This window comes from Mirounga angustirostris, unplaced genomic scaffold (assembly GCF_029215605.1).
Source record: "Mirounga angustirostris isolate CCGP_5_RB_7025 unplaced genomic scaffold, mMirAng1.0.hap1 SCAF_10, whole genome shotgun sequence".
NCBI lineage: Eukaryota > Metazoa > Chordata > Mammalia > Carnivora > Phocidae > Mirounga > Mirounga angustirostris.
Window position 1 is genome coordinate 119,906,893 of NW_026991718.1, and position 19,839 is coordinate 119,926,731.

General features: G+C 59.6%; 1 protein-coding gene across 4 annotated transcripts in view; it reads left to right on the forward strand.

The window, feature by feature from the left end:
- PLCG1 (phospholipase C gamma 1) overlaps nucleotides 1-11,544 on the forward strand; it is a 36,100-nt gene extending 24,556 nt beyond the window's left edge. For 2 of the 4 annotated variants that reach the window (XM_054510095.2, XM_045885769.3), the window contains exons 10-33: nucleotides 65-166; nucleotides 390-508; nucleotides 594-679; nucleotides 755-875; nucleotides 1,315-1,483; nucleotides 1,616-1,738; nucleotides 1,820-1,921; nucleotides 2,002-2,189; nucleotides 2,452-2,652; nucleotides 2,733-2,852; nucleotides 2,942-3,122; nucleotides 4,052-4,129; nucleotides 4,777-4,880; nucleotides 5,061-5,157; nucleotides 5,356-5,425; nucleotides 5,912-6,069; nucleotides 7,380-7,476; nucleotides 7,619-7,843; nucleotides 7,923-8,071; nucleotides 8,927-9,041; nucleotides 9,152-9,313; nucleotides 9,431-9,519; nucleotides 9,613-9,797; nucleotides 9,977-11,544. In XM_054510095.2, coding sequence (XP_054366070.1) covers nucleotides 65-166; nucleotides 390-508; nucleotides 594-679; nucleotides 755-875; nucleotides 1,315-1,483; nucleotides 1,616-1,738; nucleotides 1,820-1,921; nucleotides 2,002-2,189; nucleotides 2,452-2,652; nucleotides 2,733-2,852; nucleotides 2,942-3,122; nucleotides 4,052-4,129; nucleotides 4,777-4,880; nucleotides 5,061-5,157; nucleotides 5,356-5,425; nucleotides 5,912-6,069; nucleotides 7,380-7,476; nucleotides 7,619-7,843; nucleotides 7,923-8,071; nucleotides 8,927-9,041; nucleotides 9,152-9,313; nucleotides 9,431-9,519; nucleotides 9,613-9,797; nucleotides 9,977-10,019 — 3,084 coding nt within the window. In that variant the 3' untranslated portion in view covers nucleotides 10,020-11,544. The remainder of the gene's footprint in view (nucleotides 1-64; nucleotides 167-389; nucleotides 509-593; nucleotides 680-754; nucleotides 876-1,314; nucleotides 1,484-1,615; nucleotides 1,739-1,819; nucleotides 1,922-2,001; nucleotides 2,190-2,451; nucleotides 2,653-2,732; nucleotides 2,853-2,941; nucleotides 3,123-4,051; nucleotides 4,130-4,776; nucleotides 4,881-5,060; nucleotides 5,158-5,355; nucleotides 5,426-5,911; nucleotides 6,070-7,379; nucleotides 7,477-7,618; nucleotides 7,844-7,922; nucleotides 8,072-8,926; nucleotides 9,042-9,151; nucleotides 9,314-9,430; nucleotides 9,520-9,612; nucleotides 9,798-9,976) is intronic. The other 2 variants (XM_054510096.2, XM_045885770.3) reach the window with 1 other exon arrangement.
- Nucleotides 11,545-19,839: the final 8,295 nt, after the last annotated feature.

Sequence of the window (19,839 nt, forward strand, 5' to 3'; positions counted from 1 at the left end):
TGAGGGGGGCTGGGCTCGTCACTGGCGGCCTCTCATGTGCACCTCCCCAACCCACCCCCACCAGGAGCTGTGGGCTGTTGACCGGCTTCAGGTGCAGGAGTTCATGCTCAGCTTCCTTCAAGACCCCTTGCGAGAAATTGAAGAACCATACTTCTTCCTGGACGAGGTAAGCCCTACCTTTCACACCCCTCCATCAGAATGAGGGGTGCTGACCAGAACCCTACCTGGGTCCCAGGAGCCAGCTTCTCCTTAGGGCTGCCACCTCGTTCCTCCCCACTGTCCACCTTGCCCACCGTGATAGACACTGGGCGTCCTTCCTTCCCACCACAGCCGTGCCAGTGGGCTGGGGCAGTGGCTCACTCTGGCCTTTCCTTCCTGTTCCTGGACAGTTTGTTACCTTTCTGTTCTCCAAAGAGAACAGTGTGTGGAACTCGCAGCTGGATGCAGTGTGCCCGGACACCATGAACAACCCTCTCTCCCACTACTGGATCTCTTCCTCCCACAACACGTGAGTGGCTCCCTCAGCCCCACCCGGCCCACCCTTAGGAGGGAGGCAGTCACCCAACCACCCCTGCCTCTCCTTCCCTGTCCAGGTACCTGACCGGGGACCAATTCTCCAGCGAGTCCTCCCTAGAAGCCTACGCTCGCTGCCTGCGAATGGGCTGTCGCTGCATTGAGTGTGCGTGGGGGCCGGGGCTGGGGGAGTAGGTTGTGGGGGGGCCACCCTCTTGACTGTGGTCATGTTCCTCCCCAGTGGACTGCTGGGATGGCCCAGATGGGATGCCAGTCATTTACCATGGACACACCCTTACCACCAAGATCAAGTTCTCAGACGTTCTGCACACCATCAAGGAGCATGCCTTCGTGGCCTCAGAGTGAGTCGGCGGGGGGCCGAGGGGGAGGAGGAGGGCAAGGGTCAGCTTGGCTCCAGCTCTCTCCTGTGACAGAGGGTCCCCTCCAATGTCCCGTCCCCACTCCCCCTGTTTTTTATCTTTGTCCTTCTTGGCCTCCCCTCCTTTCTTGCTGCTTGCTTGAGCCATTCTTCCTAAGCTACTCCCTGTTTCCTGCACCCTCGGCCCCCCTCTTCATGGGTTCTTCGCTAGCCTGTGGAACAAACTAAAGCTCTACCCATCCTCAAAAAATACTTCCTTTCAGAAGCCAGGGCTAGCATCTTCTCTGGCTAGCTCCCCTCTAGACAGGGCCCTGAGGTCCTTGGTTCCTAACACCTTTTCTGAGGGGCTGTTTGGACTGAGTGAGTGTTGACCCCTCAGAATTGTTAGGTCTCTGTCACTGCACCTGTCCCTTACCCTGCAGGTACCCTGTCATCCTGTCCATCGAGGACCACTGCAGCATTGCCCAGCAGAGAAACATGGCACAGTACTTCAAGAAGGTGCTTGGGGACACACTCCTTACCAAGCCCGTGGACATTGCCGCGGACGGGCTCCCCTCACCCAACCAGCTCAAGAGGAAGATCCTCATCAAGGTAACAGTGCGGGGCTCCACACTTCCCAGCACCTCTCCCAGGCCATGGCTCTAGCTGGTGGTCTCAGCCTGGGTGAGGAGGTGGGGGCTCTGGGACTGAGCTGGCACTGCCATGTCCTGCCTGCCCCCCTAGCACAAGAAGCTGGCAGAGGGCAGTGCCTACGAAGAGGTGCCTACATCAGTGATGTACTCTGAGAATGATATCAGCAACTCCATCAAGAATGGCATCCTCTACCTGGAAGACCCCGTGAACCACGTGAGGGCCGGGCCAGGCTGAGCATGGGGGGCCCGGTGGGAGGAGGCCTCCATTCATGGGCCCCACTTCGGTCTCTCCCAGGAGTGGTACCCCCACTACTTCGTTCTGACCAGCACCAAGATCTACTACTCTGAAGAGACCAGCAGTGACCAGGGCAATGAGGATGAGGAGGAGCCCAAGGAGGTGAGGGGCCCACCCAGGGCTGGGGGTCGGGCTGGGGTCAGAGTCACCGAGCGTTTTTGCTGTTGCCTTCCCCCCCACAGGCCAGCGGCAGCACGGAGCTGCACTCCAGTGAGAAGTGGTTCCATGGGAAGCTCGGGGCGGGACGGGATGGACGGCACATCGCCGAGCGCCTGCTCACCGAGTATTGCATCGAGACCGGGGCCCCTGACGGCTCCTTCCTCGTGCGGGAGAGCGAGACCTTCGTGGGCGACTACACGCTCTCTTTCTGGTAACCCGCTCCCAGTGCCTGTGCTGCACTCCGACGTGCCCCCCGCCACGCCGAGACCACCGCAGTCTGTAGTTGGTCTCGGTTACAGGCTCTCACACAGAGCACGATCTTCTCCCGCCCGCACACACGCGTACCTTTCTGGGTGCTTTGAAGTCCTCCTGCGGGTCTGCCCGGCACCCGAGCTCCTCAGGCGCCTCGCTTGGGCTGGAGAGCAGCGGTCTGGGCCACGCCTGCTTCTCACCGCCTCCCCATCTGCCCGCAGGAGGAATGGGAAAGTCCAGCACTGCCGGATCCACTCCCGGCAGGACGCTGGGGCCCCCAAGTTCTTCTTGACAGACAACTTGGTCTTTGACTCGCTCTATGACCTCATCACGCACTACCAGCAGGTGCCCCTGCGCTGCAACGAATTTGAGATGCGCCTCTCAGAGCCTGTCCCGCAGACCAATGCCCACGAGAGCAAAGAGTGAGGGAGGGGCCAGGGGCCGGGCGGGGGGGCGTGCCCTGAGTGGGGAAGGCCAGGGCTTGACTCCGGTCTGTCCTCAGGTGGTACCACGCTAGCCTGACCAGAGCTCAGGCCGAGCACATGCTGATGCGTGTTCCCCGGGACGGGGCCTTCCTGGTGAGAAAACGGAATGAGCCCAACTCCTACGCCATCTCCTTCCGGTGAGGGGTGTGGCCTCGGGGTGCTCTAGGTGGTGTGGGACTGCTCCTGGGTCTGGGCTGCCCTGACCCCGTGTGACTCTTCTGTTAAGGGCCGAGGGCAAGATCAAGCATTGCCGTGTCCAGCAGGAGGGCCAGACGGTGATGCTGGGCAACTCGGAGTTTGACAGCCTCGTGGACCTCATCAGCTACTATGAGAAGCATCCGCTGTACCGCAAAATGAAGCTGCGCTATCCCATCAACGAGGAGGCGCTGGAGAAGATTGGCACCGCTGTGAGGGCCCAGTGGTTGAGGGGCGTGGCAGGCAGTGACCCTGGGCTAGCTGCTGGGCAGTCGTGGGACAGTCTGTCTGTGTGAGACACAGAAGCCAGGGACATTGTAGGAGCTCCTGGACGGGTCACTGCCCAGCTGGGGGCCATGGCGTAGGTGCCAGGACAGTGTCCTGGAGGGAATGTCATCTACGAGGGTGTGTCTATAAGGATGGGCATGTGTTAGGTGAAGAGGTTAGGGGCTGTGAGCTGGGCTGAGGGGTGAGGAGGTCCTGGAGCTCACACAGGGAGCGGTAGGCCCAAGGCCAGAGGCTTACCTGGCTGGGCGTGGACTAGACTGTCACCGGGGCAGAGAAGAGAGTTGGCTACAGAAGTGTGGCTGTGGTGGGAGGAGGCACAGGGGTAAGACAAGTGAAGTTAGAAGCCTATGGAAAGGGCTCGGGACTGGAACTGTGGCCTTGGACAAAAGGAAGGCATCTATCTAGGACGGGAGGTCCACTTGAGACTTGTCATCGGCGGGCACGGATGTCCAGGGAAAGGACCTCACACACGGGGGCCCGGGACTGGGCTGGTGGATTGGCGTGTGTGGGGCAGGGGCGCCCAGGGGGAGGGAGGGAGCCACTGGGCTAGAAAGTTGAGTGCATGGCCCCTGCGGGACTCCACTGCAGACAGCTCAGCAGCCGTGTGGGCCTTCAGGAACAGAGAACTTTCAAAATGATGGGGTGGGTGTCCAGGGTAAGAATGTGGAGAGAGGGGAGGGCCAGGCCGTGCCCACTGAGGTCTGAGATGCTGGTGGACCCGATGTCTGGGAAGGGGAGGACATGGCCTGGTGAGGCAGGACACATGGGCCTGCCACACTGATCGAGGGGCCCAGGGAAGCTGGTAGCCACTGTCGTCTGGGTGTTAACGTATCCCGTTCCATCCTGTTTCTAGGAGCCTGACTATGGAGCCCTGTATGAGGGACGCAACCCTGGCTTCTACGTGGAGGCAAATCCTATGCCTACTTTCAAGGTACAGCGTCAGGCCTCTGGGCACAGGAAGCAGTGGGGGGTGGGGGGGTCCCCAGCTGCTCAGGGCTTACATTGCTCTGCTCAGGGGCCCATCTGTGGTTGTTGTGGAGAAGTGGTGCTTGTGGTTTTCCGAGGCCCGAGAGGTTGTGAGAGATGTGTGGTTTGTGTACGACCACAGCTCTCCCTGGGCCGACCCCCTCCCAGACCTTGCCCCTGGGGGGTCCGCACTGACCCTTCCAGATTGCTCCCCAGGGTAACTCCCCGTTTCCTCCCTGGGTGGCAGCAGGGCAGGGGCAGGCCACACTGGCCAGAAAATTTTGTACTTTTGCTACTGAGTCCCTTACCTTGTGAAGATCTGTCAGAGAGGATCTTCCTCTTTTGGCCTCTTTCTCTAGGGGGTAAAGGAGTTGTGCCCTCTCCCTCAGCAGCCAGGGAGCCTGGGAAGGTTCTTTTCTCCCAGGCTGGGGGGGCCTGGTAGGCCTGGCCTCCAGGAGTCTCCATGGCAGAGGCCCTGGGTCTGTCCTCAGTCGCATCTGTCCTGGAGTTTCCTGTAGGGCCCGTGGTGAGGACTGGAGCTGGGCAGGTTGCCGCGGGTCAGGAGAGGTGAGGAGGGGCTGCCTACTCTAACCGGCGCTCTCCCCCTTGCAGTGTGCGGTCAAAGCCCTCTTTGACTACAAGGCGCAGAGGGAGGACGAGCTGACGTTCACGAAGAGCGCCATCATCCAGAATGTGGAGAAGCAAGACGGCGGCTGGTAAGCCTGGTCCCCGGAGCCAGAGCCCGTGGGGGGGGTGGCAGGCCGGGAGGTGGGGGCCCCACACGGGCACCGGCGGTGCTGGCCGCAGCCTGGCTTCCGTGTGGGGCCTTGACAAGGGCTCCCCTCCTGTGGGAGTTTGGGGTGGTTGCCGGGGCAAGCACCATGTGGCTTCCACAGGTGGCGGGGGGACTATGGGGGGAAGAAGCAGCTGTGGTTCCCGTCCAACTACGTGGAGGAGATGGTCAGCCCTGCAGCCCTGGAGCCTGAGAGGGAGGTGAGCGCAGAGCCACAGCGGTGGGACATGCCAGTCACGCACAGTGACGCAGCCTCCAGCACCTGCGGTCCACACACACCTGTGTGTGTGTTGTCATGTGTGCGCTTGTGCGGGGCGTCCGTCGCATGCACACAGACCTCCCCCCACGCGTGTGTACAGCGGCCGTGCTGACGAGCCCTTGGGCTTTGCCTTCCACAGCACTTGGACGAGAACAGCCCCCTGGGGGACTTGCTCCGGGGGGTCTTGGATGTGCCGGCTTGTCAGATCGGTGAGCCCCCATCCCGTTTTCCAGCCCACCATTGCTTAGGGTCAGGCTGTCCTTGGTGGCTCTCGGCACGTGCCGAGGGAAGAAGCCAGAGGCTGCCCCCCACCCCGAGCTCTCCCAGTGCTTGGATCCCCCCGCTGGACACCCTGGGCTCCTTGTTCACCTCCAGCTTTGAGCCCTGCCTGCTCACCCGGAGCCAGGCACTGTGGGAGACGCGGATGGCTCGCTGACCTCCGCAGTCCTCGTAGGCGGGGTCCCGGGCTGGGGCGGGGGCAGGGGACCCAGGGGAGACAGACCGGTTTGGAGCCCCGGCCCACCTCTTCCCGGCAGCCCTCGCGTCCTCTGCTGTCACATGGGCCAGGCTGAGCAGCCCTGTCCCCCAGTGATGTGTGGGGAGGACAGGTGGTGAGGGGACACCGAGCCAGTCCCTGGGCTGTGGTGTGGGGGATGCAGAAACGACTTGCCAGCTCTGTCCTCTCGCACTCGCAGCCATCCGTCCCGAGGGCAAGAACAGCCGGCTCTTCGTCTTCTCCATCAGCATGGCTTCGGTGGCACACTGGTCCCTGGACGTCGCTGCTGACTCCCAGGAGGAGCTGCAGGACTGGGTGAAGAAGATCCGAGAGGTGGCCCAGACGGCAGACGCCAGGGTGAGGGGAGTGGGGGGGCGCAAGGGCGGCCTGTGAGCCTGTTGGGGGCGAGGCCTGTGGCACCAGGCCCCCCCAGGAGCCGGGAGCCAGCCCTGTGGGTCTGCCTGGCGGGGCGGGCACTTGGAAACACAAGCACAGAGGCCAGAGAAGTCCTGGGCTGGAAGCAGGAGGGACTGGTGGTGTGGAGCGGGCGGAGGGCTTCGCTTTGAAGGTGTGGGTGACAGGAGGAGCCGGGAAGGGCAGGCCAGAGAAGCTAGAAGCAGCCGGGGCGGGGGTGGGGTCTGTGTTGAGGGCTGTGGAGGTACCAACAGGCACGATAAGAACCTGAAAGTGCCCACTGGCTTTGGCAGCAGCGAACAGCCCTAGTGCCACTACCAGGAACCATGGCAGGGTGGTGGCCGGGGTTGGGGGGCGGGGGGGGAGTGTGGCGTGGCAAAGGCAGAGCACCTCCGCGGGGCCGGAGCCCTGGCAGGCTTTCATGCTGACTGCTGGAGGAGCCAGCGGGGAGGAGGGAGGCCTCTTCCACTTGAGCCTGGGGCAGCGGAAAGTATTTGTAAGGGTTAAGGGAATTCTGTGGGATGGCTGTTGCCTCCGTGGTTGGTGTGGGCTAGAAGGCTCGAAGGCTACAGGTCTGGCTGCTTTGGAGAACGGGCATTCACAAGTCCCACAGAGAATGGAAGGTGCTGAGGATTTTACTGGCAGACCCGCTGGTTGAGGGGATGGATTCTGGGGTCTGGGCTGAAAGAGGGAGTGAGAATATGAGTGTAGGAGCCCCTGATGGAAGAAAGCGGGCCTCTGGGGGGATGAGGACAGGATGGGGCGCACTTGCTAGTGGCCGTGGTGGGTAGGTGGCTGCACTGGGGTGGGGGGAGCTGAGGTGATGAGGTTCTTAGGCCTGGGAGGTGGGGTAGAGTCACTGGGGCACCAGAGACCGAGCCAGAGGCCTGCGTTCCTACTGAAGTCAGAGGAGGCTGCCTTTTTGCCTAAGGGAGGCGGCGTACCCGATGGTCACGAAGCATCACTGGAGAGCGCAGCCAGCCCCAGACCCTGAGCTGTCATTAAGACTTGGGTGGTGGTGAGGATCCCACCCTCTGAGAGTCTTGGAGGGCAAGTGTGCCCTTCAGGGCAGAGAAGAGGAGGGACGATTCTGGGCTGGGGCTTGAGGACAGAAGGGCCCTGGTTTACTGTCCGGTGGGGTCTGGAAGATGCAGGGAACAGGGAAGGGCTCGGAGAGCCCCTGCGGTGTGGGTGCGCCCTTCTGTGGGGCGGGGGCTCCACCCTGGGGCTACAGGCTGTGTGTGTGTCACCAGCTCACGGAGGGGAAGATGATGGAGCGCAGGAAGAAGATCGCCCTGGAGCTCTCCGAGCTGGTTGTCTACTGTCGGCCCGTTCCCTTCGACGAAGAGAGTAAGGGCCGAGGCCCCGGCGGGGTGGGTTTGGGTGCCCTCCCGGGCAGGTGGAAGACGGAGGAGCATTTCGTCCCTTTATATGGGGGTTGGCGGAGCCGCCTGGGTGGGCCAGCTCGGTAAGCATTCTCCGTTTGGCCCAGAGATTGGCACGGAACGTGCCTGCTACCGGGACATGTCGTCCTTTCCGGAGACGAAGGCGGAGAAATACGTGAACAAGGCCAAAGGCAGGAAGTTCCTCCAATACAACCGGCTGCAGCTCTCCCGCATCTACCCCAAGGGCCAGCGGCTGGACTCCTCCAACTACGACCCCTTGCCCATGTGGATTTGCGGCAGTCAGCTCGTGGCCCTCAACTTCCAGACCCCAGGTGAGGAGCTGCCCTGGGGGGCGGGGAGGGGGCTCTGCTGGGCTGTGGGGCTGGAGCCCACCGGAACCGGCTCTTCCAGACAAGCCTATGCAGATGAACCAGGCCCTCTTCATGGCCGGCGGCCACTGCGGCTACGTGCTGCAGCCGAGCACCATGCGGGAGGAGGCCTTCGATCCCTTTGACAAGAGCAGCCTCCGGGGTCTGGAGCCATGTGCCATCTGCATTGAGGTGCGTGCTGCTCACCTATGGGCTTCAGGGTGGGTGGCGGTTGCTCTGCCGGGGCCCCTTTCCAGAGTCAAGGATAGGGTGTCCGTGTGACGGGTGGGGGGCGCACTGGACTGTTTCTGAGCTGGAGGAAGGCATGACCGTCCTCAGGCAGGAAGGCAGCTGCCGGCCTCCATTGTGGGGCCGGGCCCAGAGTGGTAAAGGCCCGCTCGGTTGCGAAATCACTGGAGTCAGGCTGTCCACTGAGGGCTCAGCTGCCCCCCAGCTCTGTTTGAGAACCGGCCCTGAGCCACTAGGGGGGGTGGGGGGCAGCCCGTGCTGGGAGCTTCGGGCCGGGTGGGGCTGAGGAGAGCATAGGGTGAGCACGTGCTTCTCCCCCGAGAGGAGAGTTCCTCCTTTCCTTGGGGGGATGTCACGTAAATGATGTCCATGTTAGGGGCGCCTGGGGGGCTCAGTCGGTTAAGCGACTGCCTTCGGCTCAGGTCATGATCCTGGAGTCCCGGGATCGAGTCCCGTGTCGGGCTCCCTGCTCGGCGGGGAGTCTGCTTCTCCCTCTGACCTTCCCCCCTCTCGTGCTTTCTTTCTCTCTCTCAAATAAATAAATAAAAAATCTTTGGAAAAAAAAAAGTCCATGTTAGAACAGACAGGGATTTAATGAGGTAGATGCAAAAACTCCCGTGAAAGTGGCGGCTAAAGCGGAGATTTCCAGCGCCACCGCTCCCAGGGCCCTGATGCGGGGAGCCATTTAGTGGGCCGCCTCCTTGGGGCCCAGCAGAGGGCGCACTGCCTACACTGCACAGTGAGGCCTGGGAAGGCACCGAAGGGACCGTCCCCAGCCCATCTTGGCCTGCCTTCCAGGTGCTGGGGGCCCGGCACCTGCCAAAGAACGGCCGAGGCATCGTGTGTCCTTTTGTGGAGATTGAGGTGGCCGGAGCAGAGTATGACAGCGTCAAGCAGAAGACAGAGTTTGTGGGTAGGTCTGCCCTCCCCGCTCGCCAGGCCCGACGGCCCGCCCATACTCCACACCAGCGACTCTTGTCCTCGAGGCGGTGGCCTGAGGCCTATTTGCCCTGACTTCCGCAGTGGACAATGGACTGAACCCTGTGTGGCCTGCCAAGCCCTTCCACTTCCAGATCAGCAACCCGGAATTCGCCTTTCTGCGCTTTGTGGTGTATGAGGAAGACATGTTCAGTGACCAGAACTTCCTGGCTCAGGCTACCTTCCCAGTGAAAGGCCTGAAGACAGGTGAGGAGCCTTCGTAGAGACAGCGCCTGGGGCCTACCTAGGGGTGTGGGGGCCGCGGGGGGCGGGCCCCCTGCTCGGCTCCCTCCCAGGCTGAGGGCCCGGCCTTCCTCCTCCTAGGATACAGAGCCGTGCCTTTGAAGAACAACTACAGCGAGGACCTGGAGCTGGCCTCCCTGCTCGTCAAGATCGATGTTTTCCCTGCCAAGGTAACTGCAGCGCAGGCGGGGTGCCGGCGGGCTGCAGCCTCACAAGGCCCCCGGGGGGAGGCACTGACCCCACGCACCCTGCCCTTGTTGAAGCAGGAGAACGGGGACCTCAGTCCCTTCGGTATGTCTCTGCGGGAGCGGGGCTCCGATGCCTCGGGCCAGCTCTTTCACGGCCGGGCCCGGGAAGGTTCCTTCGAAGCCCGCTACCAGCAGCCGTTTGAGGACTTCCGTATCTCCCACGAGCATCTGGCAGACCAGTCTGACAGTCGGGAACGGAGGTGCGGGGATGGAGGGTGGGTGGCATACCGGGGAGATGGGAAGGAGAGCTTGCGGCCCCTTCTGTGTCCTTCTCTTGCTCCTGGGGAGGACTTACCTTGTCTGGCTTTCCTTGCCTTGGGCTGTCCCACTGGGCTGCGAGGCCCCACTGCCAGTAGGGACGCGCTCTCCTTCCGTCCAGGGCCCCACGTCGGACTCGGGTCAACGGAGACAACCGCCTCTAGCCGTTCGCCAGCCCCGTGGAGAGCAGCAGGCGCCGCGTGCCTCGTGGAGCGCCGTGAGCTGGGTTCCTGGGACGCGGCCTGCCGTGGCGGCCGTCCTGGCCCTGAGGCCTGGAGCTGGGTTCCAGCAGTGACTGCTAGACAAACCAAGCCACTGATGAGTTGTAGTACTGTTTGGGGCCTCCATGCCCCAGCTCTGGGTGAAGGCGAAACCCGTACTGTGACTCGAATTAATTAAGCACACACATCTGGTCCTGCCTTCTGGGGGTGGAGCCTTTCGTCCGTGGGGCCAGGACCGTGGCAGTAGCCTCTTGGGGACAGAGGCTGCCTCGGCCCGCTGCACGGGCGGCTCGGAGGAACCGCTGACCTTGCCGAGAGCCGCAGCAGCCTCGCTGGGCCAGGGAAGCAGCCCCGAGTTTACATCGTCCTGGAGCTTCACAACCCCAGCCGGGAAGGGATGAGGGTCGCTGGCCGCTGGCCGCAGAGCCAGGGCGGGCAGCACAGGACCCGCCTGGAGAGGGGCTCCGCCAGCTCGAGGAAGAGGACACAGCACAAGGGCACGCTGCCCGCGGCCGGGAACACCACCCAGCCCGCAAGATACTTGGGATCGCGTCAGACGCAGCCGCGGCGGGCGGCCCGGGCTGCCGTGGGCCCCTGGGTGAGGGGCCACCTGGAGGATGGCCGGCAGCACCTCAGGACCTTGGGGGGAGGAGGGGGAGGACCCGGACGCCCTGCCCGCCACGGGCTACACCGCCTGCCTGCTGCCGGGAGCCGGGGGGGCGGTGGGGGGCAGCCCAAGGCGGGTGCTCTGGATGCAAACCTGGAGTCGGGATCCGCTCACCGGGGCGCCGGAGTTTGCGGACGTGCTGGCCCAGCCGCACCGCCCCTCCTGCCCCACGGTCAGCTGTGGCGCGCCTCGCACTCACGCCGGGGCCACGGCCAGGCCGGAGCTACAGACTGGAGGCCCTGGTCGGGGACCGGTGCGGCCCAGGGCGGGGCTTTCCCCCAGTGCGTTCAGGCAACTGCACACGCGGACATGCCTCCTTCAGGGTGCCCTCCAGCAGGCCAGCCAGGGGACCCCCTCCCCCCCGCCCGGCCCCCTGCCCCTCCGAGTTCAGACAAGACCACTCTCCCTGTTGCCGCAGCAGACCTGGGATCGGAGCCTGCAGACAGCACGGCAGGAGGATGCCGAGACGATCCTGAGTGTTCATTAAACCAGTTCAAAGTCCTGTTACTGGGCATCTGTGATGTTGGAGATGGAAATTTTAAAGGTTATTTTTTGCACACCCCGTTTCTCACTATCTTCATTATTTCACATAGGGTATGATTTTCTAGGTCTTCCACTTCTAACCGGAAAGCTGCTTGGTGGGGGTGGGGGAGCAAACTGAGCGAACTTGTCTGCACTGTGGCAGAACTGTTATTTTTATGGATTTTACAGCTCAACTAACAGTGTTACCTTTTCAAGATTTATATATTTATATACTCTTAAGAAAAACCACTGAGCCGTTAAAGCCTTGTTATTACTCGATCCTAACAGTGATTCCGTTTTCTGTAGCTTACTTTTAGGGTAGAAGGTAAATTATTTAACGTTCTATTAAACTTTCCATATCATGGATTGTAAACCGAAGGAAATTATACAAATTTCTGAGAAAATGTATTGGTTTATTTAAACTAGTCCCAAAGTTGTCTTTGCAAGTATGACCTCTCAGTCTTGTCCACAGCAAACATACCTATATCTGGTTGCCAGCATTTGGCTTATAATTTAAATATTAACAAAAATCTTAAATTTTATTGGAAAAGCTTTCCTTCTGAAAAGGACTTAAACATCAGTAGTTTTCTTCTCAGTAGGATAGTCACTACATTACCTAGTCCTGCTGCTCCCCTTTGGAGGGAAGCCTTGGGGCAGAACCCGGGGCGGGGGGGGTCTGGCTGCAACCTGCCCTGTCCTCTGGGGACCAGTAAGGCTGTTGGGAATCGGGTAGGTAGGGATGGGAGGAGAAGAAAGAGCAAAGCCTATTCTGGTGGTCAGGTGGGTTTTGTTTGTTTGAAGGCAAAGACGACTCAGGATGCTTTCCCTTAGGAACGGAAGCGGGTTAAGGAGTTGCCTGCTTTGCGGGGACAGCTGCTCAGCGGCTGGCTGCTTCTGCCTAGCTAGTGCAGAGATCCCAGAAAGGAGATGGGAAAGGTCGGGAAGGCAGCCCCGCTTTAAAGGACAGAGGCTGGGGTCCCAGCCCGTGGGCACAGAGGCACCTCGCGGCGCCGCCAGCACCCAGCACACGCAAGCCTGCTGCCCGCATCTGGGCTTGGGGTGGGCCATTTGCTAGTTGTGCTGGCCTCTTCGGATCAGCCTGCCAAATAAAGCAGCCCCAGGTCCCTTGTTGGGCTCTTGCGGGGGTGCTCAGGAGAGCCGGTTGTCTGGAGACTTGTTAACTGTGGACCATTTGTTGGGTGGTTATTGTGCCGTGGAGGCGGTGGCAGGGGGGCGGGGGGTTGCACAACTTCCAGGTCAAGCAGATCTCCCCTCTGGGCTCCGAGGTGGGGTGAGGCCGCCCTCTTCTCCAGCTCGTCTGCAGAGGGTATGGCAGGGTCAAGTGTGGCCACTGGCCTGTGAGGGAGCCCGGGTTTCTGTGGCCTGCCAGCCCTGGTGGTGAGTGGGAGGCCACCCAAGTCCCCTCCCAGCCCACAGAAGCCTCTCCTTTCAAAACAACGCAGCATTCAGAAGTAGGGTGAAAAGGCTTGAATAGCCTGCAACCCAATCTCTGTGCCCAGACCTGGTTGAAAAGGCCGTGCCCTTACCTTCCCCGTGGTCTATGCCGGTGTAGATCAGAAATGACGCACATACACAGTTGCCTGCCTGGTGGATGGGTGGGGACAGGCCTAAAAAGCCAGCCCAGGGAGCCTGAAAAGATCTGTCACCGAAAAGATGCAGGTTAAGTATAATCGGTTGGTTCTTAAAATGGTAATGAGTATACCCCTGGTGTGATAATTCACAGACCACCCAAAGCGTGGAGAGACCAAGATTTTTAAGTCAAGTCCGAGGCTGATGAAGAGTTACAGGTGCCAAGCATCCCTTTCCTGTATGACAAGTCAGACCACAGAGACCTAACAACAGTTCCCAAGTTTACAGGTTGGGGGCCAGTCCTGGTTCCCTGTAGGTCCCTCTGAGCACCATCCACTTGGAGAACTGGGACCAGTTTAGAATATTTCTTCTTATCCACTGAGATGGTTTGACAGCTGATATCAGAGCACCTATTGCTCAGGTTCTTGCTGGCCCCCTGGCTTTCTTCTAGAGCTTCTCTGACCTACTCAGAGAGGACAGCCCTTTTCCCACAGACAAGGTGGCGGGTGCGAGTTAACCTGGACTTCCCTGAGCCATGTTTTCCCACTCCAGAGTCCCGTGGCCAGGTGAGAGCTTTTCTAATCTATGGAGGAAGAGGTTCTGTGTGGGTCTTTCGGTTAGGGGCCGCCTGTCATCATGGCCCAGGCTTGGCTTGTTGGTGTTGACCATTGTTAATCAGAACGTACGTTCAATCATTTACTGAACAAGTGTCTTTCTGGAGTGTGACTCGGGGAGAGACAGCTCTGAAGTCCTTGCAGCGGCTTCCCAGACCTAAGGCCTGCCTGTCCCCCAACCCCACCCCCTTCCCCTGCGACACTGCCTTTGCCTTTCGATGCCAATGTCTTGATCTTTCATCCTAGCAGAAAACACGACAACCCTCAGTAATGCAAATGCACAGATCAGTTTCCCCTCCGCTTCCTCCAGGCCGATCTGACCTCACTGACTGCCCCGGGAGGCCCCACAAGCAGGTGGGGTGAAGGGAGACCCTCACTCAAGCCTGAAGATTTGGGCCTGTGGTGGGTAGTTGCCTCACCGTGCAAGCAGGCCCTGTGTCTGCCGTGGGGCGGCTTGGCCTGGCACTGCCTCCCACCCACTGGGTCAGGCATCACCTGGGAAGCTTCTGAGAAATACCAGTGCCCGGAGCCCTAACGGCTCTGCCAGCCCTGGTGGTGAGTGGGAGGTGCCCAGGTGAACCGAATGAGTGGTCAGGGTTGAGACCCACCAGTTGGGGCAGAGGACACCCAAAAAAAACAGGGCCAGGGAGAGGAAGTCCATGGAACCAGGGGCAAAGACAAGCAGTGGATGGCTCCCTGCAGGGTCCCCTCTCCCGCGGTCTCCAACAGGAACTACTCCTGGCTGGCTGGCAGAGCAGGGACAAGGGGACTGCGCCCCGAGTGGCAGGCCTGGACTTCTCGGTCAGCGGACGCATGCGCACAGCACTACCTGCGAGGCCGGTGGCTGACACCCCTGCAGAGAGAGCAGTCAGGCCGAGCACCCCTCTCTCGAGGCTGCCTAGTGAGAAGGCAGGAGCGGTTTCTGACCCCAGCCGAGGGCCAGTGCCATTCACGAGGATCTGTGGCCATGAGCAGAGGACACAAGGCCCCCCTCCTGACCGGGCACGTGCTGAACAACACCTGAAGGCTGGGGCTGGCTCACAACTCACTCGTCTTTCCATTTGAGCCCATCAGCTCCCACCATTGCTGTTCTTTTGAAGGGAGAAACCACTACAAGCAGTATCCGGTTATCCCACCAAACTAGTTCATGGAACAAAATAAGGTCCTGCCTCACATTTCAGTTCAAGAGCTCAAGCCCGGTCTCAGCCTGAGAGTCCTCCTCACTGGGTCGTTCCTCTGAGAACCCCAGGGGACTCATGCCCAGGAGTCAGGCAGGCCTTCTGTCTCCTGCCTGGAGGCCACCGCAGCTGCCCCATGGAAGCTCACGGCAACCCCCTGCTGACTTCTACTGCCAACTCTGTCCACAGCTGTGTCCCAAGAAACCACCGCCTGAGTCTGCACCCACCCTGGGGGTTCGGCTGGTTGGCTTCCGGGCTCCACACCAGGTTGGTCCAGCTCCCAAGGACTTGCTTTACATTTGACACAAAGCCGCTCTCCCAAGGCTTAATTTGGCCTCCAGAACGGCCAAGCCAGGGACAGGCCCTGGTGTCCACCTGGGACGAGAACTGCCTTGGTATGTCTCTGCCCCAGGTGATATTTGTGGGCTCCCTTTTTCCTGTCACAGGCCCTCAGGGTCACCCCCAACAAGATGCAATTGCTCTGAATCTTAGAAATGAGGCTTTTAACGTTCCTTCGAGGCTCCTGGGTCCTTACGCATATTCGCCAGCCCTTCCTTAGCGAACAGGACAAGCTCTGCTTCTGAGTGCTCTTCTCATGGGGCAAAAGGGGGAAAGAAAAGGACTTGCCAGCATCCTCTTACCAGACACCTGAGGACTCCAGGTCTGACTCCTCTGCCCTTGTCTGTGGAGTGTACATCACGGTTCCATCATATAGAAGCCAGTCCCGTGGACCCAGCAGTGGAACTTTTCCTGAAGTGGGCCAAGGGGAATGGCCTTGCTCATCCATCCACGTTTAAGGTTCGGGCTTGCCCACTAAATAAATCTGCAGATGTGAAGTGTTTTTAGTTTTTCGGGATCCCCCACAAAATAAAGTCCGCAGATGTGAAATGTATTTATGTTTTTATTTAGGAACAATCAAAAGATTTGAAGTACCATTTCAGCCCATATCAAATTGTATAAGCAGTTTGGCCCTGCTCCCTCATCCAAATCCACAGATACAAAATCTAGGAAATGTGCAATTTGCATTTTAGAAATAGCAGCATCCCCACAGGGGACCTCATTAGGCCTGGAGACTCAGCCCAGAGAGGGCAGCCCACTCCACTGCCTCGGCACAGCCACGGTCCAAAGGCAAGTTACATCTTTCTGTTAAAAACACTTACTCCTGGGTAAAGAATTCCCATCCCACCCAGGCCTGACCCACAGAGTATGCCCCTCGGTTTGGTCTCACACCTGGCGGCCGCAGGGGGTAGGGACCCTCTTGTGTAGTTCGGTAAAGTCTCCATTTGCCTCTGGACAAACAGGGCAGTTGCCTCTTAGCACCAAGATGATCCTGTCTTTCCAGCGTCTCTGGGAGAGAGGCGGCGCCCCAGGGCAAACTGCTCGCCAGCCATTCCCGGCCCTCCTGTGGCCCCGAAGACTAGAAGGTTAGCCGGGGAGGGGGAAGAAAACCAGCAGGAATCAGGCCCGTCAGGAAGGACCCTGCAGCTGTGACAACCTCCCTGACATCCACAAAGACTGTGCTCAGTAAACTTTCAGTGAACAATGGCCGGCAGGGGAGAGAGGAAGGTTGGCGTGTTTTTTCTGTCGTAACAATTATGGCACAGTCCGGTCCTCCCGACACAGCTCGACGACGCACCTGCCCAGAAGCGCAGGAACTCCTCTGCACGGGACGCCCCTTGTCCCCTGGCGCTCACCCGGCCTCACTGGGTGCCCGCTGACCATGCTGCGTCCCTCCCCCGCCAGCCAGCACCCGTCAGCCTGGGGCTCCCGCCCGGCCAGCGTTTCAAGCAAACTGCCAGAATGAGACCTCTGTATGGGCACGAACCAAGGATGAGTGACAATCTCTCTTGAAACACCAATTACAGAAGAGCTACCACGGGGGAAGACTGTTACCCTCCACCAGGGGATCGACTCTGGGGTTTGAGCCTCGGGAAAGACCACACACTGGCAGCTTTCTGTATTCAGTGACTCCGAACAGCCTCTACCCTGGACAACTCACCTTCGGCTCCAGCCGAAGACTCGAAAGACTTCTAAATCACCCATTTATCGTGGAAAGGAAGAGCAGTTACGGAGCATTAGCCAAGAAAAGCCACTAACACTCAAGTGCCCAGGTGTGCACGAGGCACAGCCCGGCTCCGGAAGAAGAGGCACCGATGGCAGGTCACCACTCAGACTCTCAGGCACCCTGGCTTGCCACCTGCCCCCCAGTGGACAGCAGGAAAGACACCCAGCAGAAGAGAAGACGACCACCACCTCTGCCAAGCCCTGCGCGCTGTGCTCACCTCTCCCTCTGGCTCCGGCCTGAGCAGCCACGAGGGCCAGGGTCTGAGGGCTGCGGAAGCCTCGGGGCTGGGGACGGCAAAGCGGGAGCCGCGTGTTCTCTGTGGATCCTGACAGTCCTGCCGATCACAAGATAGGGCTTATAAAAATCACGGCCGCAGGGGCTTGCTGCCACCGTGTCCGTGTGGTGACCGGGGCCTGCCGGTCCGTGCCAGACACCGGGGTTTCCGCCCCTGCTCTGGACTTCGGCAGATACAATGGCTGCTTCCTGCCGGCTCCAGGCTGTCAGGTCTCGAGTCTGGTGAAGGACTAGGACCCCGTTCAAAGGAGTGGCCAGATTAGCGGCCAGTCTTGACGAGTGCACTCAGGACTGAAAGACAGACACCCCTAGGACCAAATGCTCTGAGCCCTTTACCTCACTCCCACGTGCCCTTGCTGGGTCAGCTCAGAGAACCCCCTTCCCAGGACGACCTGGTGCCAGGAACACCACATAGACTGGGGTAGAAACAAACTCCATCCGAGGCCTCTCTGTTGCATCTGGACATAGAGCTGGGCTGGGCGGCCAGCCAAGTAGCACCCACGGTCGTCACTTCCACGGTCACTCGGCCCAAATCAAAACTCGTCACTTTGATCAGAAGTTGCCTCCGGCCTCCTCAGCCCTGGTGTTGCACAGCTTGGCTGTTAGAAATGGCCAGAGAAACAGCATGATGGCTCCCTCAGACTGAAGCCGGGCTGGGGGCGGGGACCATTCAGAAGGCTCGGGCTCCCCACTCCCTGCTTTCTCAGGGCAGGTGCTCCCCCAGCCACGCAGAGATGGCCCCCGAGGTCTGGGCAGGAGGCTGGGCGGGCCTGGGCTCCTCAGGAAAGAGAACAAAGGAAGCTGTGTCCAGAGCCCTGGAGACGGGTCTCCAGATGGGAGCGAGAAGAGCCCAGCCTGTTAGCCTCCTGGCCCAGGCAGCTGCTGGCTCTGGCCTGGAAGTTCATTCGGTGGATCCTTACCCATCTACAGGGTCTTCTCCAGCATCTGAGCTTTGCACATCGATGGGATAAAGGAAAATTTAAACTTAATACAAAAGGTGTGGGTCAAACCAATAATCTGCCCCAGATAAACTCTGAGCAAGGAAAAAGGGGGAAAAATTAGAAAAAGCCCAAATCCAGGTTTGGTTTGGTTTGACGCTTTCTTCTTGGCCGGTTCTCCTCTCCTACAAAGCGCCTTTATCCGCTGGGGCTGTGAGGTTTACACCGACAAAGCTGCTCCAGTGGCAAAGGGCTTACAGGAGGGAGACCAGGCTGCCCAGCCGGGAGCCGCGGGGGGAGGTGCAGAGGGCACGGGCACCCAGCCTCCACGGAAGGCAGCCTGGCACAGATGTCCCAGAGCCAGAGGGGACAGGGAAGGGACACAGGACCTGTCACTGGGCCACCGACTGAGCAGGATGAAGAGCCACAGCTCAGCCTGGAAAACACGCTGAAACTTCCTGGTGGGACAGCCTCCCACAGCCAGCAGGGACGCCGCCATCCGTGCACGTGGGAGCCCACAAGCTACGGGCCAACACTGCCCAGCTCCCACACCCGTGCTTCTGGAGAACAGGGAGCAGAGCCTCCGGTCGAGGCTCTGGTCCACCGGGACAGCTGCCAGTCACTCGGCCAGGCCAGGCCAGGAGCCCTAAGTCACATGGCGCTACCAAACCCCAAATGCCAACAGGGCCATCCAACCAGGGTGCTCTATTTCAGGAACCTGAGACTCCTGAAAATGAGAACTCTCCTCTCAAATCAAAAAGCTCCTTCATAGTCAAGAATTAAAAGAAGTAATCAAAATATGCAAGGTATACGTATCATAAATCCAGCTTTCCTTTATCAGAATGATGATCTGGTTTCAACTATTACAACTGAATCTACAACCCCATGTAAAAAATAGAATAAACCAAACATGTGCCTGACATAGGCAACAAGAAACACTGAAATATTTTACGATCTCTGACAAGTCCAAGTGCATACAGAGAAGAGGGGAAAGATGAGTCACCTTATACATGAGGCTTTCCTTCAGGAGAGACTAACCCCACCTCTCAACTCTGCAGCCCAGCGACCTGCTGCAGGCAACAGCCCAGACACCCTTTGAGGGCGTGCAAAACCACAGTGATCTGTCTTGTGACAGGACACGGGCCTGACTGCCGCAGAGCCACGCCCCCACGCATTCCGGGCCGGGGTGGGTCTCTGTGCCAGGTTAGCTGTGCTCCCCAAGCACCCAGAGCCCTGGGCACCGGCTCGATGACCCAGTTGTCTCTCTCGCCATCACCTCGGACCGTGGTTCTTGTGAGCGTGAGGCTTCAACCCCACTATTTGCTCCGGTCCAAGACCGGAGACTGGTCCAAGTTGAGGAGGAGGGACTCTCTAGTCTGCTGGGGTCCTTACCTGGGCAGTCTTGCCTTTCGTGGGCAGGGCTAACAGATGTGAGGAAAACATGCCCAGGCGGGCAGGCCTGTAGCTTCTCCACCTTCTAAAGGCAGGCTGGGCCGAGGCTGGGTCGTTATGTCCTGTGTGAACTTGTCCACCATGTAATTTATTTTTTGTGTTGCTGTTTGGGTTGTAAATGAAATATGAATACAAATTAAATAACCAAGAAAATCCTCTCTAAAGCCCTTTGGCCAGTGCGGGGCTCTGGGAGTGAGGCTGGCAGGCTGGTGTCTCCCACACTCAGATGGTTTCCGGCCGGGCCGCCTCGGCTGCGCCCTGGGCACCAGCATTCCCTCCAACACAGACTCCCTTCCCCAACAGCCTCGTGCCACCGCGAGCTTCCTCAGGTGCATACCTCAGGTGGACGTTTTCTTAGTAAAGTATCAAATGACTATCTGTACTGTATCTACGTGTATATATAAATTGACCTGCATGTACACAAACCCTAAAGGAAAAATTCC